The sequence below is a fragment of the Salvelinus sp. IW2-2015 genome, linkage group LG20 (genome assembly GCF_002910315.2).
Source record: "Salvelinus sp. IW2-2015 linkage group LG20, ASM291031v2, whole genome shotgun sequence".
Lineage (NCBI taxonomy): Eukaryota > Metazoa > Chordata > Actinopteri > Salmoniformes > Salmonidae > Salvelinus > Salvelinus sp. IW2-2015.
In genome coordinates, this window is record NC_036860.1 from 59,103,159 (window position 1) to 59,129,962 (window position 26,804).

Below are 26,804 nucleotides of genomic sequence, written 5' to 3' on the forward strand. Positions count from 1 at the left end.
TTGACATAGAAGCTGTTTCTCAATCTCTCGGTCCCAGTTTTGTTTGGACCTGTACTGACCTCGCCTTCTGGATGATAGCGGGGTGAACAGGGAGTGGCTCGGGTGGTTGTTGTCCTTGATCTTTTTGGCCTTCCTGTGACATCGGGTGCTGTAGGTGTCCTGGAGGGAAGGTAGCGTGCCCCCGGTGATGCGTTTTGCAGACCGCACCACCCTCTGGAGAGGCTCGCGGTTGAAGGGCGGTGCAGTTTCCGTACCAGGCTGTGATACAACTCGACAGGATGCTCTTGATTGTTCCACCTTCTCCACTGCTATCCCTTCGATGTGGATAGGGGGGTGCTCCCTCTGCTGTTTCCTGAAGTCATTCGCCTATTCAGGGGATAGATAGAGCCATGACTACATTTACAGTACGTATCAGTTATTTCTCTAAACACAAATATATCATAAATGTTCTATGCTACAGGTCTGCAAAAGCCATAGGGCCGTATACGTATTGTTGTAGTATTGTCCCAATCAAAAACTATCCCATGCATTTTACGGCAGTCAGGATTTTTTCTGATTGGAAGGCTCATGCCTTAAATCGTTATGTTCAGAACGCATGGGAAGGTAGGTAACCGTGTGTATTCTATCTGATGCGTAGGAAAATGTTCAAGTAATATTGTTGACATGTTTTAAGGAATACCTAGGATAGGATAAAGTAATCCTTCTAACCCCCCCCCCCTCCCTTAGAGTTAGATGCACTATTGTAAAGTGGTTGTTCCACTGGACATCATAAGGTGAATGCACCAACTTGTAAGTCGCTCTGGATAAGAGCGTCTGCTAAATGACTTAAATGTAAATGTAAATGTTTCTTTTGTCAGTGAAAAATGTATCGTTATTGCACATCATACCTTATCTGTTCAGTTCTCTCTGGCCTGCCAGGTGTGAAGGATGGTTTTGTTATCTTTTTAACAAAAATATATGCCTTATAGAAATAGGACATGTTAATCACAAAGCATAGCGTGACTGCAGAAAAGCTGTTGTTAATCTAGGGTGTCGACTGGGCTAACCAGAAGGTTGAGACAAGATGGAAAAATGCTGAATAACAAGAAAACAGGAACTGAGCAGTGTAGCCACCGAAGCCCAAACGGGACGACTTCAAGCAGCAGAAGAACGAACTGAAACAGAACTGGCAGCAAACTGAGAAAAATTTGTTATCAAATAGTGAGCAGCGCCAAGCAGGTGTGGGAGATGGTCAGGAGGTAGGCTAAACCAGCTACTCTATACTGAACAAAAATATAAAAGGCAACATGTAAAGTGTTGTGCCCATGTTTCATGAGCAGGTGTAGCATATCAAGAAGCTGATTGAACAGCATGATCATTACATAGGTGCACGTTGTGCTGGGGACTAAAAGGGCACTAAAATGTGTAGTTCCATCACAACACGATGCCACAGGTGTCTCAAGTTGATGAAAGTGCACATTTTGGCATGCTGACTGCAACCAGAGCTGTTGCCAGAGAAGTTAATGTTCATTTCTCAACCATAAGCCACCTCCGTAGTTTTAGAGAATTTGGCAGAAAGTCCAACCAGCTTCACCACGTGTAACAATGCCAGCCCAAGACCTCCACATCCGGCTTCTTCACCTGCGGGATCGTCTGAGACCAGCCACCCGGACAGCTGATGAAACAGGAGTATTTGTCTGTAATAAAGCCCGTGTGTGGAAAAACTCATTCTGTTTGGCTGGGCCTGGCTCTCAGGTGTGTTGGCCCATGCCCACCCATAGATTAGGGCCCAATTCATTTGTTTCAATTGACTTATTTCCTTATATGAACTGTAACAGAGACTGTTGCATGTAGGGTTTATATTTTTGTTCAGTATAGTTAGTGCCAGCAGTCTTTATTTTAATTGGGGGGGGGTTGCATATTTCCACCTGTACTTATTTATTATGTATCTCCATTTCAATACAGGAAAGATTGTGACAAAGAGAAGAGGATCAAACTCGAGAATCAGGAACTTGTTAAAGGAAAGATAGTGAGTACAGTCTAACATTTACATTGCTGAAAGGCAGCATTCAAATCTATAACTTAGATTGACAATGTACAAATTGAGAGCATGGCACAATGGAGGATTTAAGAGGCCGTCTGCACTCTTTTAAGGTACTTACTACTGAATGTCTGTTCCAGGTGCGTAGGAGTCAATAAGAACACTGGAAAAGATGGAGACGTGCAAACTGTAAAAAAATGAATACATTCAAACTTAGGCTTGAATGCAAAAAAAACAATGTTTATTAAAACATCATGGTGCCCCCCCAAAAAATCTGTAGATAAATTGAAGGTGAAAACAAACATTTCGGCCTAAGGCCATCAGTTTGAATGTCGGCATGCACAGCTGGCTGCTATTTCAAGGATAATTGCATGTCACATGATCAAGCAAAAAAATGCATCCGAAAATCTATGAATCAGTGCCTAGTAGAATAGAATGCATGATCTAGATTATCTACAAAGAGAAATATAAATGATTTATTTTACATATACCATGTGAACATTACCTCAGAATAAATAACACAGGATCCAGTGCTAGAGGCGTCTCAGTGCTAGAGGCGTCTCAGTGCTAGAGGCGTCTCAGTGCTCGAGGCGTCTCAGTGCTCGAGGCGTCTCAGTGCTCGAGGCGTCTCAGTGCTCGAGGCGTCTCAGTGCTAGAGGCGTCTCAGTGCTAGAGGCGTCTCAGTGCTAGAGGCGTCACTACAGACCCTAGTTTGATTCCAGGCTGTATCACAACCGGCCGTGATTGGGAGTCCGATAGAGTGGCACACAATTGGCCCAGCGTCGTTAGGGTTTGGCCGGGGTAGGCCACCATTGTAAATAAGAATTTGTTCTTAACTGACTTGCCTAGTTAAAGGTTTAAAAAGAAAAGTAGGGAGCTAGAGATACCACTAGATGGGGGGGTATCGAACACCAATAAGAGGCAATATACCACTTATAGAAAACGCTTCAAAAACAATTCTTCACTCATGCCTAATGGGTGGAGAGTTTTTAAATAAAACATCCACCTGCATTCTGTCTGGAGAAGACTAAGTTCAAGATGACCACCCCTAAGTCAACGTTTTATCTGCTGTATAGCACATCTCTATTTTACATTCAAGCCTCCGTTTTGGATTTATTCATTTTTTTTCTTGACAGTGTGCAGTTCTCCATCTTTGACAATAGAGAATTTGCCATCCACTGAAATGATTGGATAGACAATGACTGTCAATACGTGGATACTATAAAACAGTTGAGCACAATACTTATTCAAATTAGTTTTCAGTACATGACATCCAAATGCTCAACTCAAGTTTGCTGATAAAGTGTACTGTTTTTTCTTCTTATTCAGATAGCATTTGCTCATGACTCCAGAGTCCTCCAGTGTTTAATCCAGTTTGGAAATGACAAGCAAAGACAAGGTTTTTGATTAACTCAAAGGTCAGTAGTTTGTTCTGTTGTTCTTCTGAGTAATTTTGAAGTTTATTTAACTAGGCAAGTCAGCAATGAGTCAGTTGTTTTTCTCATGCCTATCTCAATAATGTTATCCTGTTCCGTAGATGATATAGTCGAGCTGAGTAAATCAAAGTATGCCAGAAATATTGTAAAGAAGTTTTTAATGTATGGGTAAGTGAGCCTTTTGCCACCTCAAATGTTGCATATACATAAAGTCGTAGCCCTAGCAATACATGTAGTATTTTCATATCATCCGATCTTATGCTGATATTAGCATTAGATCCTGGCAGGAAAGCTGCTCAAAATAGTCCAAACAAAATAAGGGTAATCTTGTTGATTAAATCATCATTGTAAATCTGTACATGATTCAACAGTAGACCTTCGTGATCGCATTTCAAATTAATAATGCCATGCAGCTTGATCTAGTCTGTGGTTGAATTCCCTGATCCTTTGCTTAGACATTGACATGGAGAATCAAGTCAATAATTCAAAACTCCACTCATTGTAACCTTCACTGTAATCCTGACCTTGGCTGAAGATACCAGCTGTTTTGACTATAATCTGGTTCATGGTTCAGATATTAAAAAGGATGGGGACATGCTATCCCAGTATGAAGACATATCTTGTAGGATGAATATAAAGGTCCTCATTTGATTGAGTCTCTACTCACTAGTTTCTGGCATGCAGTGAGGTTTACAGATGAAATAAGTAATCCCGGTTTCTGAATGGAAAATCTGACGTCTGGTATGTGCATCGTGCCCACAGGAGCAAAGAGCAGGTTGCAGGTGTGATGGTGGGCTTCAAGGGAAAAGTGAGACAGATGCTGTGTCACTCTGATATATAAATTATTTATTTTATACTGATGATTGTACTGGCTTGGTATCGGGACAAAGGGTAAAATCTGTGGTGTCCTTTAGCAAGTGCTTGGTATTCAGTGTAAACATATTTTTCTCATCTATGTCCTGTTCTATGCTGCACATGGCTGATCGAACAAGACGAGATGGAGGCCGGTGGGGGAGTACGCTTACAACGAAAAGGCTATCCTCAGACTCATGCTCACAGAGGAGCTCTACGGAACCACATTCCAAGTCTTCAAGGTCAGGACACCTCCAACACCTCTCCCACTGCACTGTAGCAAAGTTGAGTTCTAAGCAGTAGTGGAGTTCTCCAACACCTCTCCTCTAGTTCAGTGAAAGTCTTGAACAGACTGCATAATCACGTTACCAAGAAATCCTCTTTCCGATTGCTTGTCTCTGAATATCTGTTGGTGTGGATGATATGCAGAATGTGACTGACAGTTTGTTTGTTCCCAGTAGGCAGTGTGCCCCACGCTAGAGGTGCTGGAGGCTAACCCAGACAAGGTTAATGGCATTTTTGAGGAAATGAAACAGATCCTTACCCCCATGGCCACAAAGTGAGTATTATTGAGCACACACACCTCTAACCATTCACTCTGCACACAGGAAACGATCAAATAAATCACAATACTGCTTTTGATTTCTGTCCATGTTATCTTCTCCCGTAGAGAGGCTGTGATCAAACATTCTCTGGTGCACAAAGTGTTTCTGGACTTTACCCTGCATGCCCAAGCCAAACAAAGGACTTAAGTAGAACCAGCAATGACTGTAGAAATTACTGAGGGAATCCTACCATGTTTCTAAAACCATTTTGATCATGTAACTTAACAAGAAATTATTGGGTTGATAAGGGAGTCTGTTGTATATGGGCCACACCCACGATGTAGCTAGAGTCGCAATGCACTGCCTGTGGCATGGGACACCTAAGGTGAGTATTCACTCAGGCCTTCTAGGGAGATGAGCCTCACCAACCAGACTAGTGTGTGTCCTATGTATGTCCTCTGATTTATTGGTTCTGCCTTTCAGGACAGAAAAGTCATCATTAAAACCATGAAGACGTACATCAGGAAGTGTGCAATGGTCAGCCAACACAATAACTTGATCGCCACGGTCAGACATGCAAATATGTAAACGTCAGTGTGTGTGTGGCTGACTTATTGGTCTGTTAATTTTCTCTCCAGGGAGAGTGTGTGTTCTTAGTTCTCCTCGCTGCCTTTGACTGCATAGATGACACAGGTGAAGCAGGCCGTCCTATCAGAGATTCTGGCCTCCCTGCCTGATGTCATCACTAATAGGAATGGAAAGAAAGTTCTGCCCCGCCCACCTATCACCTGAAATCATCCAGGTGCTGGATTTGTTTTACTCCAATGTTTGTATATAATGTAAACAAACTGTATAGCCACAAAACATGGTTAAAACACATTTTTATATAATGGATGGTCAGTCCTTACATCAATAGCTCTGTCTAGGAATTTGAGTGGTTACAATGACATTTAAGTGCCTAAAAGGTGATTGTTTTCAATTAAAATGGTCAAAAAGTAGCAAAGGGCAATTTCTCAAGCAAGAACTTTGCTAGGATTGTCTGGGAGTTTGACTGCACTGGGCCTTTAACATACATAAATTGCTATTGTGAGGCAATTGGACAGAAATGATGAGATGCCATCCATGCTTTTCATAGTCTATTCTTGAAATGATCGGTCTCCGTCTGACACATTGTCCCTGTAGCAAGAAGGAAGTTTCCCTTTGTAAGGAGCTCCTGGAGGCGGTGTCTACACCCCTGATTCAGCACCTGTGGCCACGCCCGCACCATGGTGAAAGACAAGGCTTCCAGCTTCACCATTAGTGAAATTCTGGGGTCTGCCATCGGGGACCTGCGTCCTGCCATGGAGGCTGTCGCCGAGCCGGCCACTGACGACTTCACACCAGGAGGGGAAGGTGAGGAGGGGACAGGGGCATGGTGTGTCAGAGATTCTCCGGTACTTAAAAAGTATATATTTTAGCCAGTAGTTCTGAAAGTAGCACTCACCAGCCAAACGTGGTTGCCAAAAATGTCATACTACATCTCATATGTGTAGATGTGCACCACGTCATTGCTCGCTCTCTGTTGTGGGCATCTTGCTAGCTGTCACTTAAATGAGGGGCTGAAGCTCATTAGCTGGAACTCCAATTGCAAGGGGGCTGGCCCGCATGGGAGAAAGTTTAGGGAAAATGGCGCAGCGTAACTTTTAAAATTAGATTTTGTGGCTAATTGGGGTAAGACAGTAGGTCTGCTCATAGATGATGCATGTATGAACTACACATTTACACCAGCAGCTCAAAGCGGGAGGTTTAAAAAATACTTACAAATCGCCAAAGTTCCAGAGCATTACGCCAGCAGCATACCACCCTGCATACCACTGCTGGCTTGCTTCTGAAGCTAAGCAGGGTTGGTCCTGGTCAGTCCCTGGATGGGAGACCAGGTGCTGCTGGAAGAGGTGTTGGAGGGCCAGTAGGAGGCACTCTTTCCTCTGGTCTAAACAAAGATCCCAATGCCCCAGGGCAGTGTTTGGGGACACTGCTCTGTGTAGGGTGCCGTCTTTCGGATGGGACGTTAAACGGGTGTCCTGGCTCTCTGAGGTCATTAAAAATCCCATGGCACTTATCGTAAGAGTAGGGGTGTTAACCCCGGTGTCCTGGCTAAATTCCCAATCTGGCCCTCAACCATCATGGTCACCTAATAATCCCCAGTTTACAATTGGCTCATTCATCCCCCTCCTCTCCCCTGTAACTATTCCCCAGGTCGTTGCTGCAAATGAGAATGTGTTCTCAGTCAACTTACCTGGTAAAATAACGGTAAAATAAAATAAAAAAATAATGTCCTTAAAGTAGAAGAATGAAGTATTCTCATAGGTGAGAATTGCAACGGTTTTGACGGCTCCATTTGGACTCCTGAGTGGCGTAGCAGTCTAAGGCACTGCATCTCAGTGCTAGAGGCATCACTACAGACCCTGGTTCGATTCCAGGCTGTATCACAACTGGCTGTGATTGGGAGTCCCATGGTTCTCTTTATCGGCATTATTGGCCCAGCGTCGTCCGGGTTAGGGTTTGGCCGGGGTAGGCCGTCATTGTAAATAAGAATTTATTCTTAACTGACTTGCCTACTTAAATAAAATTGGGTTCGCGTGTCGTCTTTTTGGTCAACTGTGGGATGATTGTACTGGCTTGGTATCGGGACAAAGGGTAAAATCTGTGGTGTCCTTTAGCAAGTGCTTGGTATTCAGTGTAAACATATTTTTCTCATCTATGTCCTGTTCTATAGCTGCACATGGCTGATCGAACAAGACGAGATGGAGGCCGGGAGAGAAGGTATGACTGACCGCACATATCACCCAACATTTATTGTTTTATAAATAATATCACCTATAGGCCTGACCGCACAAATGTCAGCACAGTTATGATCTTGACGTGGTACTCTACTCAGACAACTGCAAAAATGGCTGTGGGCGTGTCCATATTGACTCGTGATTTGATTCTGTATCTTCCATTTCTCCAGGGTCCTGTTGGACATGGTGGGTATGGACAAGCTGAAGACGTGGACTGTAGTGAACCATGGGACCATCGTGCTCTGTTGGTGAGCACCTCTACACTGTTAGATCCAATTCCTCTACCCAGTCACATAGCAGAAACTCCAGCACAATGGACAAATCCTGCAAAGCAAGCAAACTGGTGCTTAACTGAAACAAGTGTTTATAGAAGAAATTATTCCAGCTCCTACCGATTGAAGTTGGCTATATGCTCTGAAATTAGACTAAGATTACTTTGGTCTTAGTTATTTAAACATTTAAATCTTTAATGTTCTGCTTGTTATATCAGCCTAGCTGTTTGTTAGTTGCCAGTGAAGTTGAGTGTAAAGGGAGAATAGGCTGGGGCCAGCTGGGGGTTAAGCATGTCTTACTGGGAAGCTGTGTTTGTATTCATTCTCCATATCACTGGGTGATGTGGGTAAGAAAAGGGCAGGCACAGCTGCCCATTGTGAAACAGCAACACAAGCAGTGGATTACACTTCAATTCCTTTCGTTTAATTTTCTGGTTTCTCTGCCTCTTCTCTTGTTCCTTTCCACTCTAGCCCCCACCCCTTCCTCCATGTGCCAATTGTCCAATTTACACTCAACTTCACTGGCAACTAACAAACAGCTAGGCTGATATAACAAGCAGAACATTAAAGATTTAAATGTTTAAATAACTAAGACCAAAGTAATCTTAGTCTAATTTCAGAGCATAAGACGTTAAAACACAGATTTCTGGTTCTCTTTATCGGCAGTATAGTCTAACATCAAATTATTTGATTTAATTCTAGATGTTCACTTTATTTTTTCGCTATTGATATTAATTTTAGTATGGGTAGAAATGTTACTACCCAGTATGAGATGCGGGGAAGAAATCTGTTTTGAAATGTGGGGTAGGTGTAAAGGTAACCTTCAACTAGCTTTCTTGTTAGTGGAGGGTTTGGCCAGGGTAGGCAGTCATTGTAAATAAGAATATGTTCTTAACCTTTAACCAGGCAAGTCAGTTAAATAAAAAGTCATCTTTTTTTGTTTTAGTTTCCTGAACAGTGCCGATGGGAGTGTTGCCGGGGAGATCAGGGAGGTATTGAAGGCCTACACTCCAGAAGATCCAGCACTGTAAAGGAGTGGAAGTTCTGCTGGAAAAACTGGCCTGGTACAGATACCATCTCACCACATTTACATTACATTACATTTAAGTCATTTAGCTGACGCTCTTATCCAGAGCGACTTACAAATTGGAAAGTTCATACATATTCATCCTGGTCCCCCCGTGGGGAATGAACCCACAACCCTGGCGTTGCAAGCGCCATGCTCTACCAACTGACCCCCTCAGACATTTCACCCACTATTGTGACCTCACCAACTGGAGTCACAGGTTCTTATAACTGTCCCCCCCAGTCCTTTGACCTGACCATCCTGGTGAAATCCCTACGATGACATGAAGATGGATGAAAAGAAATGCTGATTTGTACTGCATTTTGTCAAATTAATTTAGGTGTGCTTGTTTGTAAAGCTATGGAGCAAGTATTTAAAAGGCACAAATACTGGCAGTGTTTTTGTATAATCTTGTAACTGATCGGTACGAGTTGTACTAGCTGACTCAGGAGCCAGAATTAATTATAATTAAACATTTTATTGCAACATAAACTATCCAAAGTCAGTAAGAAAATTTCAATATATATATATTTTTATCTGTAAAATGTTAACCCTGATGGTTTGTGTGTGTCGTCACCTTTATGCCACGTTAAGTCACCAAGCCGTGGCCCGGTCTGGTAGTCTGCTCGTAGCCTGTTCATCTATGACGGAAGCCTGCATGCTCACTAGCAAATTAATTTAGTGGGCCCTGCTCAGGTTCCATCTGTTCTGGTGTCTGATCCGGACAGACCCAGTCACACGAAACGGCTTATTTCTTCCAGAGACCTCACATTCTTCTAATCAGTTTAGAGGATTATCCATTTCTGCCTGTGTGGCCACTATTTGGGAGGTTTAGGCTCATGGCGGTAGTCAGACTTGCACTACCTTTGAGGATTTTGTTGACCAGTGAAGACAATTTGGGAATCAAATCAACATTGAGAGCTGTGCTGTTATTTTGATGCTCTTTTTAGCGAAACGTCCAAAGTTGAAATACAGTATCAATGTCCAGGTGGCTGGTGGACCTTGTGGGTGACACTGACAGAGTTTATCAACAAACATTTTCCAGAAGAAAATGTTTGCTTATCTGAGAGTACTTGAGGTTTTCCAAACACACATGATCAGTGACCTACTCTTTTTAATCTTCTAGTGCGGAAACATTGCAAGCTGCTTCCATATTCATAAATCCGCTTTGGGAAGATTCAATCTTCCAGATACCCAGAGGGGCAGAGTATTTAACCTGTCCGCAAATTCATCCAGATGTTGCATTTTGAACGTATTATTTCAGACCCGACCGGGTGCCAGTCTGCAGTGGATTATGTCTTCTTGTTGGGATAACATGGCCATAAGGACTGGAGGTGAATAGTGTGGTATACAAATACAGTTGAAGTCAGAAGTTTACATGCACTTAGGTTAGAGTCATTAAAACTCGTTTTACAACTTCTCCACAAATTTCTTGTTAACAAACTATCGTTTTGGGAAGTCGGTTAGGACAACTACTTTGTGCATGACAAGTAATTTTTCCAACAATTGTTTACAGACAGATTATTTCACTTATCACAATTCCAGGGGGTCAGAAGATTACGTACACTAAGTTGACTCTACCTTTAAACAGCTTGGAAAATTCCAGAAAATTATGTCAATTAGCCTATCAGAAGCTTCTAAAGCCATGACGTCAATTGGAGGTGTACCTGTGGATGTATTTCAAGGCCTACCTTCAAACTCAGTGCCTTTTTGCTTGACATCATGGGAAAATCAAAAGAAATCAGCCAAGACAGCCAAAAATAAATTGTAGACCACAAGTCTGGTTCATCCTTGGGAGCAATTTCCAAAAGCCTGAAGGTACCACAGTCATCTGTACAAACAATAGTACGCAAGTATAAACACCATGGGACCACGCATCCGTCATACCGCTCTGGAAGGATACGCGTTCTGTCTCCTAGAGATGAACGTACTTTGGTGCGAAAAGTGCAAATCAATCCCAGAACAGCAAAGGACATTGTGAAGATACTGGAGGAAACGGGTACAAGATTATCTATATCCACAGTAAAACGAGTCCAAATCGACATAACCTGAAAGGCCGCTCAGCAAGGAAGAAGCCACTGCTCCAAAACCGCCATAAAAAAGCCAGACTACGGTTTGCAACTGCACATGTGGACAAAGATCGTACTTTCTGGAGAAATGTCCTCTGGTCTGATGAAACAAAAACTGTTTGGCTATAATGACCGTTGTTATGGTTGGAGGAAAAAGGGGGATGCTTGCAAGCCGAAGAACACCATCCCAACCATGAAGCACGGGGGTGGCAGCATCATGTTGTGGGGGTGCTTTGCTGCAGGAGGGACTGGTGCACTTCACAAAATAGATGGCTTCATGAGGATGGAAAATTATGTGGATATATTGAAGCAACATCTCAAGACATCAGTCAGGAAGTTAAAGCTTGGTCGCAAATGGGTCTTCCAAATGTACAATGACCCCAAGCATACTTCCAAAGTTGTGGCAAAATGGCCTAAGGACAACAAAGTCAAGGTATTGGAGTGGTCATCACAAAGCCCTGACAATCCTATAGAAAATTTGTGGGCAGAACTGAAAAAGCGTGTGCGAGCAAGGAGGCCTACAAACCGGACTCAGTTACACCAGCTCTGTCAGGAGGAATGGGCCAAAATTCACCCAACTTATTGTGGGAAGCTTGTGGAAGGTTACCTGAAACATTTGACCCAAGTTAAACAATTTAAAGGCAATGCTACCAAATACTAATTGAGTGTATGTAAACTTCTGACCCACTGGGAATGTGATAAAAGAAATAAAAGCTGAAATAAATCACTACTATTATTGTGACATTTCACATTCTTAAAATAAAGTGGTGATCCTAGCTGACCTAAGACAGGGAATATTTACTTGGATTAAGTGTCAGGAATTGTAAAAAACTTGAGTTTAAATCTATTTGGCTAAGGTGTATGTAAACTTCCCACTTCAACTGTATTTCTTTCAAAGGCCTCATTTCTTCTGTATGAAGTCGTTGATTCTAAATCTCACGTGTAGTTGAAGGATCACTTTAGATGGAAAACATTAGGAAAGAATAATGATATTACTTTGTCAGCAGTATTTTTGCTACAATGCAAGGTTGCACTCCCCTCCTTGGGAGCATTAATATCCAAGCATGTAGTTGCATACACAAATCTGTTTGGCAATGAAACTATGCAAGCAATTTCTAAAACCTGAATTGAACCATTTATACAGTAAAACATAGATGCATAGTACCTCCAGGTCCCTGGGAACCCCACTTGGTAGTGGCGTAAGTCACAAAATAACTTAATTGAATGGAAAGTCTCTCATAGTGCTCTTAGAACATTCACCAGTGTGTCTATGGACAGTATTTGGTTAACTTCCTGGCCGCCCTCTTGGCGAACCTGACCTTGCCCCGAGCCTTCACTGTCGAGGTGAACTCCTGAGACTTCAGCTTGGTGTAGTAGTCTGAGAACTTATTGTACAGGATGGAAATGGGCATGCCGTTCAAAATGACCCCAAAGGAGATGCAGGTGAAAGCAAACAGCCGGCCCAGGATGGTCTCTGGAAACATGTCTCCATAGCCCACAGTAGAGATGCTCACCTGAGGGAGAAGGCCAATGGTCATTTTATTTGTAAACATGAACTTGGTCTCTACTGAACTTGCTAACATTGCCATGACCTGAGCGCTGAGTTGACCCTTCATGATTTGTGTGTCTGAGTGCCACAGTGCTCATGACAGGCTTGGGAGAAGGTCAAGGAGAGCCCATGTGAAAAGCTTTGTGTGGAGGGCGAGTGAAGTAGTTTGAGTTTCTGGGGCTATATTCGCTGTCCTCCTGAAGGCTGTTAAAGCATTGTTTAATAGAATTACAGAACTAAGGCACTAGATTAGTCTACAGTCAATGGACATAGGACAGATCAATTTACATGTCCTCATCTAACGCCCTTCATCTACACTGATTGAAGTGGATTTAACAAGTGAGGGATCATAGCTTTCACCTGGTCAGTCAGTCTGTGATGGAAAGAGCAGGTGTTCTTAATATTTAGTACACTCAATGTATATTTTAGGCATGGGAAAATAGCTTCCACATCAGCTCTAATTAAACAAGGTCAGGATATAAGGGCAGTTACTTGCAATGTGAAAGTCTCTTAAAAGGCAACAGTGATAATAGGCTACTGTAGCTGACAGGGGTGTGATGAAACAATCTATTTCTGCCAGCATGTTGGTGACTAAGACTTACTTTAGTTCTGGGTGGAATTGAAATGTCAGTGAGCAGACATCATCATAATCCGTAGGTAACAATGAATCAATGTTGCTCAAAACTGTGTGTAAAATCCAAGTGTGTGTGTTGTCAACAGTACCAAATAAACAGACACAGCACAGAGCAGGGACAGAATGACAGTCCAGGATTTGCAGTGTTATTGTAATAATATACCAGTTACTTTCTGGGATATAACAGTAAATGTTTAAAAATAAGGAAACTAATCAATTAAGTAATATAATAATCTTTAGCCAATTACTTATAATAACCAATGAAATAGAATGGGATGACTTACAGCTGCCCACCACCATGCCTGAGGGATGCTGGTGAAGTTGGTCTGATGGACATCATGCTCTACAGTGTACACCATGGCAGAGAAGGTGAGGATTCCCATGACGATGAAGAGTAAGAGGCAGCCCACTTGCTGGTAGCACTGGCGCAGCGTGAAGCCAAATGCCCTCAGCCCCGTAGAGTGACGGGCCAGCTTCAAGACACGGAAGATCCTCATCAGACGCATGATTCTCAAAACCTGGCCTAATTTGCCCACCCGGCCCACCGTCTCGATGTCTTGGTGCTTCCCGTAGTTGTCGGTCTCGAAGCACTCCAGCACCAGCTGCAGGTAGAGGGGTAAGATAGCGATCAGGTCCACCCCGTTCAGGACGCTTTTCCCGAAGCGCGGCAGGTCCGGGGTGGACACCAGACGCATCAGGTATTCCATGGTGAAGAAAGCGATGCAGAAGGTTTCCACATACTCCCCATAGGTCTTCCCACTCAGCTGTCCCGCGGTGGTGGTATACTGCATCTCCTCCACCGTGTTCAGCGTCATGGCCACCAGGGACATCAGCACGAAGAAGCTGGAGGCTACAGCCATGAGCTTGGCGGTGACCGAAGAGAAGGGCTTCTCCATCAGGTTCCAGATGATGCGACGCGTCTGGCCCAACGCCATCCCGTGGAACAACTCCTCATTCTCCTCCATCTCCACCTCTGCCTCCAGCTCCCGCTGGATCTTCAGCTGCTCACTGAGCTCGTCCTGGCGCTCCTCGAAGGAGATTCGGCAGCAGCGGTGTGCGTTCTTGATCCTCACGCCCCAGTAGTTTATCTCCTCCAGGAAGTTCCTGGGACACAGCTCGTCCTTGATCCAGAGGACGCCCGTCCGGTAGAAGTTGAAAATGTTGTGGAAGATGTCCGGGTCTCTGTCGAAGAAGAACTCGTTGTTCTGGACAATATAGTCGTCACACAGGTCCAGTTTCCTGTTGTGGTCTGTGTATGTCGCCAGGCGGCCGATCCTGGTCTTGGGATACTTGGCAGCCACCCTGTAGGAGATCTGATACACCGTCCCACCCACGTTGATGTTCAGCATGTAGTTCTTCGCAGGAAAGGAGAGGCCTCTTGTCAGGTATGCCATTACATCTTCCTCATCTTTGTACTCTGCGTAGATGTCTCGGCTGAGTTCTTGCATGGAGTTCCATGGTTTCACCAAGTTGTTCTGGGTGAAGGGAATATTGTAGTCCTCCTCTGGGTCCTTGTATGTGGGGCCTGTCCCCCCCACTTTGTAGTTGGGGAAGAGGCTCTGTCTCCTTTTCTTGAGCATTCTGGAGGTCTGCACTAGGACCTGGTTAGACGCGGCAGCTCACGGAGTGGTGTGGAGGCATTAACACAGGTCTAATACGCTCTCCTGAGTCACTTACAGCAGTTTACCAGCAGAGAGAGAGAAAGAACCCTGACCGTCTAATGTTGCTGACAGAGGATCTGGGTGCTTTAAGTTTTAAATACTATTATCCTCTTCCAGTCCCTTTCCCCTATTCGCTCTCTCAATAGGTCTCTCCCCCCCACCCTGACATCTTTCATTTGCCTTACATTTCAAATTCCCTATCCAGAACAGGGGACTCTGTGCTGTATTATGGACCATTATGGACTTCCTGGTTAGTAGTAAAGAGAGGTTAAGGATGCAGCATAAATTCAGCTAATGTCCAGTGTTTCAGATTTCTATGAAATATGACCAATAATTAATTTCAATGAGTGAAAGTTTCTCCAAATATTTTTTCATTATGTTAAAAAGCAGCTTTTCTGTGTTATTAACAGTGTGGGCATATACTGATCAGTAAAAATATTAATGCGAGTAGACCACTGATTGCTATTTACTCATGGAGGATGAGATGGCCAATCATTTTTGAAACGGTCCATTTGAGTTTGTTTTTTTTAAGCGTTTTTCTCCAATTTATGCTTTGGCCACAAATACGAGTATAGGATGACTCAACAACATATTTGGGTATGAGTTAACATAATATTAACTTTTAAAGTGATATTCTCACTGGACAGTTACTTTAACAGCAGAAATTGACAAAAGCCCTAAGGAAATCTTTCCGGTCATCTCATGAGATGTGCTTTTAACTTACGCTGCTATACATTCAGCTGCATATAGTTGTAATAAAATAATGTAGAGTATTATAATCATAGGCACGATAACACACCTCAGGCCTGATGTCTACATACATTAACATGCAGACTGGAGTCCGGTGGAGGCAGGACAACTCCAGCTTAAATCCGGCCAACTGCACTATATGCTATTTCATCGCTCGCCACCAAGTGGCTCTAACCACTCTCTCCCATGCAAATAACTGAATGGCAAATTCCTCCACGCCTCTGTTTATTACCTGCAATGGAACTTTGCTGTGACCCTTTATTCCAATCTGGTGCAAACAAACTAGTTTAAAAGTGCTCTTCAGGAACCTGCCCTCCTAGCTTTGTGTAAATTGCTTAATCCAGTCGCCTTTTTGCTGAACACACACAGTCCACTGAAATGCACATTTTTATTTTACCTTTAACTAGGCAAGTCAGTTAAGAACTAATTCTTATTTTCAATGACAGCCTAGGAACAGTGGGTTAACTGCCTTGTTCGAGGGCAGAATGACAGATTTTTACCTTGTCAGCTCGGGGATTCGGTCCAACGCTCTAACCACTAGGCTACCTGCCGCCCCAAATATTAGCTTGAAAGATTGGCGGTTGATGATCAATACATTTTTCATAAGGGAAGGTAAACACTATCTTGGTTGCCTGGCAGTATTGGATGAGTTGTCTTTGGGATGATGATGCTGTGTATGATTTCCTGTACATCAAAGCTGACTCTATACTGCCACCTGCCTCTGCAATTGTTATAGTCAGGTACAGATCAAAATTCAGTTGAAATAGGCTGTCAATCATTAAAATGGTGTAGCAATGCACTCTTAAATAGCTACTAGAGCCACTACCTTAGACCTTCAACAAACCCTCTACACAATAGGCTGTATATTCTCTACCCTTTTCCAGAAGTGTGCGTACTCGTTCACCATCCCCCCACACCGCATTTAAAAGCATTGAATTTGTGCATGCATGACATTCTCACACCCATCATTCCTTTTGAATCAATAAGAGGTATGTAAAAGTGCACAATTCAGGAGAATGGTAGAGAATCAGAATGTATCCCTAAACACATGGTGGTATAGGACAAGATCTAAGGTCTCAAAGTCAAGCAATGAGTTTTGAATGACTTATGGGTCTTGTTTTATTTGATCACGATACAGTATTTAGTCCCCATACTCTACAAGGTTGGAAAAGATCACAGCAACACAACACCAAGGGTGTACTCGTAAATTCCCCCTGGAGTGCACTCTGGGCGTTTGTAAATGCAGAGCGTTTTCAGATTGTCCGTTTGTAAACTCAGAGTTGATCCGAACGTTCTGACCTCACAACGGCAGTCAAGCACCCAAGCTAACTGGCTAACGTTAGCTAGCTACTTCCAGCCAAATGGGAGAACACCTCACTGACCAGTTCCTCGCCCTAGCAGAGCTGGTTAGGCTGTTCTCATGTTATCCAGAGCGTTGGTGACTAACTGTGCTGCTGGCAAGAATATAAAATGTTTTTGCCGATATTTACTGACACCGGTCATAGTCAACGGGTGTTGAGTGTTCGTAAATTCATCAGTTATGCTGCGCTCTGACAAGAGTGCTCTGAAATCAGAGTAGATAGCCAGAGTGAATTTACAAACCCACCCTAACATACAAAAGTTAAATCTAGTTTTAAATACATCTTACTCTACCCTGGTACTACAAAAATGTATTCAGTCAAATGTATACAATCTTATTTACAACGGAACATTTGATCAAAGTGCTTCAGTCCTGATTCTGTTCTTGGGGGAAGAGGATTTATGTACAATATTTTACAAATGATGTAGTACCATCACATTCCCAATAGAGCTCATCTTCCCAAGCACAGAGTCGCATAAAAATTATTTAGAAGAATGTGCTTCTGGAGGTAATGTTCATAATAAAAAAACATACATATTTTATGATAGTACTTCCTAAAGTATGCTTTTAAATAAATATTCACAAAAATACACATGTCCACCAGGGGACTGAAAGTCAGAACCAGGGACTCCCTGCATCACCACCCACACACGTGTTCTGAAGTAACAAGGTTCTACTGTATGTAGTAGAATCTTTGAAATGTTTTGGGGCTGAGCGAGGAGTGGGGATATAGAGGCCAAGCTCCCAAAATCCCTTGACACACTAAGGTTGCGTTTAGACAGGAATGCCAATTCTGATATTTTTTCCCCCACCAATTGTTATTTTGATCAATCACATATCTTTTTCAGAGGTGATCTGATTGGTCAAAAAAATTATAAAATAAAACTCTGAATGGTGCTGCCTGTCTAAACGCAGCCGGAGTAGGACACAATTCATATTCACACAAATGACAAACATCCCCAGAACTGATAACTTAATGCTCTTCAGAAGGCATCTGGATGTAACTCTGTTAAAGAAACGGAGGTCGTTGGCAAGGAGACCAAAGAGTCAGTAAACCGATGGGGGTCATTTGGAAGGTTGGTTATGACAAGTCATCTTCTGTATTCACCACTGATATCTGGAAGGAAGACAAAAGCACAATGGAAAGTGGTCATTCACAGAGAATCTAACCAATTAATAAGGGCTAAAGTGGTCTAGCTGCCAGTAACAATCCTTGCTTAAGATAAGCAGTTTAGTGGGTGGTAAATGTAAGGTCATCAGTCACAATGCAAAAGGGTTTAGAAGTTCACACAGGCAAGTAGTTATTTACAGAAGTGATGACTCCCAATCGATCAAGTAGGCTTCTTACTGCTGGGTATGTGTGGCCTATATTGGAGGTGTGTCTGCTGATATCAATGTTGAGGTCCTCTTCTGTGGTTTTCAGGTACACTGGATTGTCGAAGTTCATGCTCTTTTTATTCTTCAGCTGCCAGTTATGCCACATCAAGTAGCCTCCTACTGCAGCAATGGCCAGCAACACTGGGAAGAGAGGCCAAAACATAAGTAATACTGTATTAGTTTTAAATGGTTCAAATCCAGCTATCGAGAGCTATGGTTACCATAGCACCTGTGCTACTCAAGGGTAACTTTAATAAATCATGACATTCAATCAATAACTACTATAGCTAAGAAAACCATTGAAGTATTGTCCATCCACCCATTTATCATACAGTTGAGTGGCCGGCCTTTAGTGCATGATTCATAGACAACTGCAGGGGTCAAAGAGAAAGAGAGCGTGAGGTGGAGAGGCAGGGCGAGAGGGAAAGAGCAAGGCAGAGGGCTAGGCAGAGAGGGCTAGGCAGAGGAGGGCTAGGCAGAGGAGGGCTAGGCAGAGGAGGGCTAGGCAGAGGAGGGCTAGGCAGAGGAGGGCTTAGGCAGAGGAGGGCTAGGCAGAGGAGGCTAGGCAGAGGAGGGCTGGCCAAAGGAGGGCAGAGGAGGGCTAGGCAGAGACGGCTAGGCAGAGACGGGCTAGGCAGCAGGAGGGCTAGGCAGAGGCTAGGCGAGGGCTAGGCAGAGAGGGCTAGGGCAGAGGCGGGCTAGGCAGAGGCGGGCTAGGCAGAGACGGCTAGGCAGAGGAGGGCTAGGCAGAGGAGGGCTAGGCAGAGGAGGGCTAGCAAGAGGTAGGCAGAGGGCTAGGCAGAGACGGGCTAGGCAGAGACGGGCATAGGCAGAGGACGACTAGGCAGAGACGGGCTAGGCAGAGACGGGCTAGGCAGAGACGGGCTAGGCAGAGACGGGCTAGGCAGAGACGGGCTAGGCAGAGGAGGGCTAGGCAGAGACGGGCTAGGCAGAGATGAGCTAGGCAGTAGCACTTACACACAGGGAGGATAGCCCAGGCAGCTGTAGATCCTCTAGCTGTGGCATTCACCTCATGGATGGATGTACTGCTGTTGGCTTCTACAATAGAACATGTTAGTCTAAGAGAGTGTGAATCCTTTGATGGACCATTTTATTTCAAAATAAATCTACCAAAATATCATACTGGTTCATGTCTGTTTTTCTCTATTAGTCTCTTATTGGGGTAAGATAAGTTGTAACCAGTATGGACACATTTTATACCAAGAACAACCTTGAGAGCTTAAGGTACAATACACTTGACTAGTCATGAGTAATGATGGGTGATATGAGTCAGGGTAGTGACAGGACTTGCAAACAAGTGGGTGAATGGAAGGGGGAACAAAGATGAGGACATGAGCTTTGTTTAAGGATATTTCCAGGTGGTCTGCTGACTGGGGTGGTTCTGTGGTCTCTGGCAACCCCTTGGGATCAGCTGGGCTCTGGAACATTATATGGCCATCAGGACCTGGCAGGGCCAGGCTGACAGACCAGTGTTTTGGCACAATCATAGTCTAAGGAAATCTACCACTTATTTTCAAAGGGCTCAATGTACTGGCTCATTCAGGGAAGAAGAACTGGGTCTTACCAGCAGGGACAGGTTTGGGGACAACATGTGGCACTGTGGTTGCTTTGAACGAAACAAAACACTGGGATCAGTGCAACAAAAGGAATCTTACAAATTAAAACATCCCCCCAAAAAAATATGCCTAAAGAAATTACTGAAAAAGCAGGCTTATCCAATTAAATGCAATATTTGTTACTGCGATGATGGTATAGTAGGTGCTAGATCTTGGTTAATGTCCGTGGGGTGAGAGCTTTACCCCGCTAGTACCATCTAACCAAATTGGACCACTTTATCACAAACAAAATGAAAGCATCAAGCACACGACCGGATAGCCTAGCCTTCCATCAATAACCAGGCAAGACATTCAATTCATTCTTCATTCTGCATGCTAATTGTAGAAGTCACTTAATGGTCTGCCTTAAAAATGTTGGGTGGATGACATTAAAAGCTACTTCCTAAATACACGTAAACATTCCTGTGTTGTCAAACACTCCAGATATCTTTACATGACTGACCATCTTCCCATCTTCACACCACCCCTAGTTGCAGGCTGCATGCTAACAGGCTAATCACCATGACGATAGGTAGCACAGAGGAGGCAGACCAGACAGTCATTCTAGTATGAAATTAACTAATTGACATCTATAAACTCAGAACCCAAAGGCCATGAAACTAGACTACTGGGTCCTGATGCATGGCTATCCAGGCAGGCAGGCAGTTGACAGCTTTACCTTGGGGGTGAGTGGGATGTATTAGAGCTTTCCCATCATCCTTTGAGGGAGCTGAAGGGGTCACTGTCATAATAAGGGAGCAGAGTAATGCTTTGGCAAAACGTCAAAATCGAACATTTACATTCTGACTACAGAAATGCTTGTTACCAAGCAATATATAGTACTTCATCATGTTACATTATGTCACAAAGGAATTCCTAGTGGAAAAACATGTAAATGGAGCAAATCACAAATGCAAAGTATTGTACGAGGACGTGCAGAAGTGATCCAAAATTACTAAAGGAAGATAACACCCATTTCCTATCCTACTGTCCAGCTAACCATAGAACCTCGTTTCACAAAGGAATTGGGAAATGAGCTGAAAACAGTAAGTACTCCATAGGAGTGACAAAACTGAAGGCGGCTCGGCTAGGATTATGAATGGCATGAATGAAATGAAGCAGGAATCATGTGAAGCGGGAGAGAATGACTGGTTGAGATCAGACGAATCAGCAAAATATAAAATCACCATACTACACTCATTACTGGGCCTAAATCACCTTTACTCATTTGATAATTGAATGAATATTAAATAGAGTAATAAATGTATAGGCTACCCGCTTCATGACACGTATAACGGTATAGTAGGTGCTAGATCTTGGTTAATGTCCGTGGGGTGAGAGCTTTACCCCGCTAGTACCATCTAACCAAATTGGACCACTTTATCACAAACAAAATGAAAGCATCAAGCACATGACTGGATAGCCTAGCCTTCTATCAATAACCAGGCAAGACATTCAATTCCTTCTGTTTGCTTCTATGTGGGTATAAAACATTTCTGGATCAAATCTAAAAAGCTGTATATAAAGCATTCATCAAGTGACAGGTGTCCCTCTTATTGGGCCCTACGTCACTTGCATTCCCTCCCCCGGTCCCCTCTGCGTCCTGGGTGGTTTATTCACTCAGAGGGAGTTTAAAAGCCTGGCGCCATCTCTACTATATAACACAAACATCAGTGATCTGGAAGAGGAAGAAAGAGCAGGGTGAGCAAGAGCAGAGGAGAGCAGGGGTGGAGCAGGGTGAGCAGGAGCAGAGGAGAGCAGGGTGGTGGAGCAGGGTGAGCAAGGAGCAGAGGAGAGCAGGGGGTGGAGCAGGGTGAGCCAGGAGCAGAGGAGACAGGGGGGTGGAGCAGGTGAGCCAGGAGCAGAGGAGAGCAGGGGGTGGAGCAGGGTGACCAGGAGCAGAGGAGAACAGGGGGGTGGAGCAGGGTGAGCCAGGAGCAGAGGAGAGCAGGGGGGTGGAGCAGGGTGAGCCAGGAGCAGAGGAGAGCAGGGTGGGGCAGAGAGGAGGCAGGGTGAGCCAGGAGCAGGGAGAACAGGGGGGTGAGGCAGGGTGAGCCAGGAGAAGAATGTAGGCAAACAGACAGACTCAGTCCAGATACAGCGGTCAGGCTTCACACGCAACACATTTGAACTGCACCCACAAACACTCTCTTACTTAGATCTTCCACCCCACAAACACCCTCTTCTTAGATCTGCACCCACAAACACCCTCTTACTTAGATCTGCCACCCACAAACACCCTCTTACTTAGATCTGCCACCCACAAACACCCTCTTACTTAGATCTGCCACACACAGAAAGGGAGGGGAGAGAAATGCTTGGGTGACTCAGAAGCAGAATGGGAATGAAAGGCCTCTAAAGAGATAGAGGGCTCCTGAAAACTCACTCAGCATCACAGCACAGTTTAACCCCTCACTGCCCCACTGATGGAGCTAATGTTACAGTACTTGCCTGGTCTGCAGTGAAGGGCGTCTGAGGCGAGCGTCTGGTCTTGCGGACATGCACATGTGTACTTGGGGGAGTATTTGTTGATCTGTGGCGCTGGCAGGCACATGTAGGCACAGCCTCCGTTCAGTCCCTTCTCATTGCACCAGTTTGTTCCTGTATGGGATCAAACGTGAGGAAGCCAGTTAGCCATTGCTCCGTATTTCTAGGCTTTATTATGTAAAGTACTATTGCTACTTTGCCTGTAAAAAGTCAGATGAACTTCAGCACTCCTACATGACAGCATGTTGATAGCCAGTTATAGGTAAAGGTCAAAAACAAGGATCCTGCCATGTAACATTACTGTACGGAAACAGCATACCACCGAGGGTTATAGGGGTCAGGGGAGTTGACTTAAGAGGGTTACTTAGGAGTGTGGCGGGGAACTGTGAATGTCCGAGTGGGAGCCAACAAAGCCCTCCCAAGCCATTGTGTTCTAGACTAACCAACACAGCAGCTCAAATCCCTGTGTTTTAGACTACCATAGCCCTCCCAAAACTCTGGTCAGGCCAACTCCTCCCCAAGCCCCTGTGGTCAGGCCAATGCCCTCATCTGGCAGCCTTACCGGACAGCTGGATAAGCTCATGGTAAACAATGATGTCCTGCGGCTCGTTCAGATTGCTTGCCAGGGTAATCACATCAGAGCCTGTGAACTTGTTTGCTCCGTAGATCGCCTCGTTCTCCCCATCTGTCCAAAACACTCGATCCTGAAACAGTCACAGTCACACACTCTAAACCCCAGAGCAAAAGACAGAAGAGATGGCTTGGGACCCATGCTTCAGAGGAAAGACCATAGAAGACTGAAAGGCAATTTATTCTAATACTCTGACAGATTCTGTCAAATGCAACAGGAGGTCAATGTTATTGACCCCACACATATGGAGCAAATCCCAGACTTTACAGTTGACAGAAAACCAGTTAAAGTATGATGAAATCAACTAACTGCTTTAAACAGAGTTTCAGCAAATGACCAAGTATGAATGTCAATAGAAGCATGAGGTTGCTTGCTAACGTGTTTGCTCTGCTCTGTAACATCAACACATGAGAAGAAAACCAATCTCAAACATCAACTGCCCTGCCAATATACTACATGTAAAACATCAGGGCGCCTCATTGCATCCCATAGCCGCACCTCGAACACAGTGAGCGCAAAGGGGTGAGCCAGGTAGTCTGGGGACTGCAGCACTTTCCTACGGTTGTCGCCGTTCAGGTCCACGCTACAGAGCATGTGCAGCTTGGAGTCCACCCAGTACAGTCTGCTCTTGATCAGGTCTGAGAAGGGAAGGAAATTCATAGCTTTATCAAACCCTGTAGCCGTGAAAGCAGTTGAACCTCTTCAAAATGTTAAATGCAAATGAGGTTTAACAGCCTGACCCACCTAGAGTGATTCCATTTGGCCACTGAATATCAGTCTGGACCAGGACCTGCCTGTCAACCCCGTTCATTCCAGACTTCTCAATCTTCGCTGGTTCACCCCAGTCTGACCAATAGAGGAATCTAGAACACCAGCCAAGAGAAGATCAGCAGCTCAGAAGGAGTAGCTCAAATGAGGGTACAAAAAAAAAAAGTGTAAACAGAAATTTGAACCCCAATACAATATAGTAACTTTACCCAGAGAGTGGATCCACAGCGATGGACGCAGGCTCTTTCAAACCACTGCTGAAGAGAACTTTCCGCTTGGTGCCGTTGAAGTTGGCCACTTCAATGGTCTTGGTGCCGAGGTCTGACCAGTAGATGTTGTTATAGATCCAGTCCACAGCGATCCCCACAGGTGTCACATTATCAATCACCTTCACATGACTTCCTACATCTCCTCTCTTATCCAACACCGTGCTAAATGGGGGTGAGAAACATGTCAGTATTTGGTATGAGTTTCCCCATAATGACCCCAAACCCTTGTTCATAGGGTTGGAGGTTGAATAGCTGGTAAGTGGACATATGCTCAGTGAACTTTACCCTTCTTGGTGCTTACTACGTAAAATGCTTTCAAAAACAAATAGCAACAAGATGTCAGGGTAAGGTGAACAAAGTCTATCATGGGGGCAATCTCTGGGGTTTCAACCTCATCTTATGGGGCTGGGACTTGTATCTACCTAAAGATGGCCCTCTGGCTCAGGTCTGCCCAGAAGATCCTCTGCTGGGTGAAGTCTGCATCCAGTGCCACCGTGTTCCGCAGCTGCTCCACGATCTGGGTGTACTCCCGCCGCTCCAGACCCAGCTTCCGGATGTCCCGGCGGTTAGTGAAGATAAGACAGGGTTCCTTGCCTTGTGGGGAGGAGAGGGAGTCAGACACTAATAATGACAATGCAATGGAGCCCTTTAGGTCTGTTCTGTCCTCATGTTAGAACAACTGATCACAAGTCAGTCAGATGGCACCAAAACATCCCAGCTGCACTTCTCAGATCAAGGTTGTTGTAGTAAATAACATCACTGTTATTCTGTTGGAACTTGGATTCCAGTATAATGGTGTTGTATTGGAATATTAAAAGCTGCTTGAGAATTAAAATGCATTTATCAGGAAAGGATATGAAGCGTACAGAGTATGTTGGATCTGATTAGCTCTGACAAAATGAGTGATGCTTCTTCCCTCTAGCTCTGACATCTGCTTCCACATGTGCTCATGGGGCTACATTATGGTGTACACAGGCCAGGGTGAGCCAACTTACCCACAGCCTTGCACACTCCTGTGGTGGGGTCCATCTGGTAGCTGTTGTGGCACTCACACTTATAACCTCCCTTCAGGTTGATACAAATCTGACTACAGATCCCAGGGTTCATACATTCATTGATGTCTGCAAGGAGGGTGGGAAAAACAGGAAGTCACCCAAACAGTAGGAAGTCAAAATGAAGACACTTTGGTGAACACTAAGTCAAATGTAAACACAGTGGTTGAAAAAGTACCCAATAGTGATACTTAAGTAAAAGTATAGATACCTTAATTGAAAGTTACTCAAGTAAAAAGTTAGTCACCCATTAAAATACTACTTGAGTAAAAGTATTTGGTTCTAAATATACTTAAGTATCTATAATAAAATAATAAAATCACTTCATATTCCTTATATTAAGCAAAGCAGACAGCACCATTTTATTGTTTTTAAAAAGTACAGATAGCCAGAGGCACACTCCAACACAGACATCATTTACAATTAAGCATGTGTCTTTTGAGTCCGCCAGATCAGAGGCAGTAGGGATGACCACGTGTTCTCTTGATAAGTGTGTTAATTGGACCATTTTCCTGTCCTGCTAAGCATTCAAAATGTAACAAGTACTTTTGGGTGTCAGGGGAAGTGTATGAAGTAAAACGTACATCATTTTCTTTAGGAATGTACTGAACTAAAAGTAAAAGTACAGATACCCAAAAAAAACTACTTAATTAGTACTTTACACCACTCTGTAAAAGAGATACCAACCGGGTAGATTATCTTCAAATGTATTAAGTCTCAATACCCCACTGTAAATATCAACTGCAAATGCCTTTCTTTTGTATGAGAGTTCATATTGATTAGTGTATGGGTTAATCATTGTATATATATACGACACCTACCGCCACAGGTCTTGCGGTCTATGAGCTGCAGTCCAGGGGTGCAGTCACACTCGAAACCAATCACCATGTCCCTGCAGATGTGGGAGCAGCCTCCGTTGTTCAACAGACACTCATTCAGGTCTGAAACAGCATACGGCAGAAGAAATCAAATCTAATCTTATTTGTCACATACGTCGAATACAACAGACCTTACAGTGAAATGCTTACTTACAAGCCCTTAAAACCAACAATGCAGTTAAGAAAAAAAGAGTCAATGTGCAGGGGCACCGGTTAGTCAAGGTAATATGTACATGTGGGTAGAGTTAAAGTGACTATGCATAGATAAAGAGTAGCAGCAGTGTAAAAGATAAGGGGGGGGGGGGGGGGGGGCGGCAATGCAAATAGTCTGTATAGTCATTTAATTAGTTGTTGGAGTCTTATGGCTTGGGGTAGAAGCTGTTCGAAGTCTTTTGGACCTAGACTAGGTGCTCCGGTACCGGAGAACAGCTCATGACTAGGGTGGCTGGGTCATTGACAATTTTTAGGGCCTTCCTCTGACACCACCAGGTATAGAGGTCCTGGATGGCAGGAAGCGGTGATTACTTAAGCACTTCATTCACAAACAAAGGCCTGAATAAAATCAAATCACATCAGTGGACTGGCTTTAGCTGGCTGAATGACAGTGGACTAATGTGATTGCTGTAGTGTAGGATGAGTTGGATAAGAAGAATACGAGGTACTCCCGTGGAATGGTGGATCGATTCTTTCCCC

The 26,804-nt window shown here is 44.1% G+C and overlaps 2 protein-coding genes and 2 pseudogenes across 4 annotated transcripts in view; 2 read left to right on the forward strand and 2 right to left on the reverse strand.

The window, feature by feature from the left end:
* Positions 1 to 26,804, forward strand: part of LOC111980224 (uncharacterized) — a 401,020-nt pseudogene that overhangs the window by 250,803 nt on the left and 123,413 nt on the right.
* On the forward strand, positions 188 to 9,018 carry LOC111980027 (pumilio homolog 3-like; annotated as a pseudogene).
* LOC111980437 (potassium voltage-gated channel subfamily V member 2-like) lies at positions 12,348 to 14,854 on the reverse strand. The gene is made up of 2 exons (XM_024011172.2): positions 13,547 to 14,854; positions 12,348 to 12,593 (listed from the first exon to the last, which is right to left on the reverse strand). The coding sequence occupies exons 1-2, from the start codon at positions 14,840 to 14,842 to the stop codon at positions 12,348 to 12,350; spliced, it is 1,542 nt and encodes a 513-aa protein (XP_023866940.2). The 5' UTR covers positions 14,843 to 14,854.
* Positions 17,534 to 26,804, reverse strand: part of LOC111981816 (very low-density lipoprotein receptor-like) — a 31,856-nt gene continuing 22,585 nt past the window's right edge. Inside the window, exons 8-20 of one of the 3 annotated variants that reach the window (XM_024013267.2) lie at positions 26,055 to 26,174; positions 25,177 to 25,302; positions 24,604 to 24,775; positions 24,122 to 24,343; positions 23,889 to 24,007; positions 23,643 to 23,782; positions 23,076 to 23,217; positions 22,478 to 22,627; positions 20,706 to 20,768; positions 19,996 to 20,037; positions 19,389 to 19,469; positions 18,382 to 18,551; positions 17,534 to 18,150 (exon numbers count right to left, since the gene is read on the reverse strand). In XM_024013267.2, coding sequence (XP_023869035.1) covers positions 18,115 to 18,150; positions 18,382 to 18,551; positions 19,389 to 19,469; positions 19,996 to 20,037; positions 20,706 to 20,768; positions 22,478 to 22,627; positions 23,076 to 23,217; positions 23,643 to 23,782; positions 23,889 to 24,007; positions 24,122 to 24,343; positions 24,604 to 24,775; positions 25,177 to 25,302; positions 26,055 to 26,174 — 1,583 coding nt within the window. In that variant the 3' untranslated portion in view covers positions 17,534 to 18,114. The remainder of the gene's footprint in view (positions 18,151 to 18,381; positions 18,552 to 19,388; positions 19,470 to 19,995; positions 20,038 to 20,705; positions 20,769 to 22,477; positions 22,628 to 23,075; positions 23,218 to 23,642; positions 23,783 to 23,888; positions 24,008 to 24,121; positions 24,344 to 24,603; positions 24,776 to 25,176; positions 25,303 to 26,054; positions 26,175 to 26,804) is intronic. The other 2 variants (XM_024013265.2, XM_024013266.2) reach the window with 2 other exon arrangements.

Bases quoted from the DNA above. Each gene is read 5' to 3' on its own strand.
- LOC111980437 (XM_024011172.2), bottom strand. From the start codon at position 14,842: ATGCTCAAGAAAAGGAGACAGAGCCTCTTCCCCAACTACAAAGTGGGG. The intron at 12,594-13,546 runs GTAAGTCATCCC...CTTCTCCCTCAG, and splicing joins AGGCATGGTGGTGGGCAGCT to GTGAGCATCTCTACTGTGGG.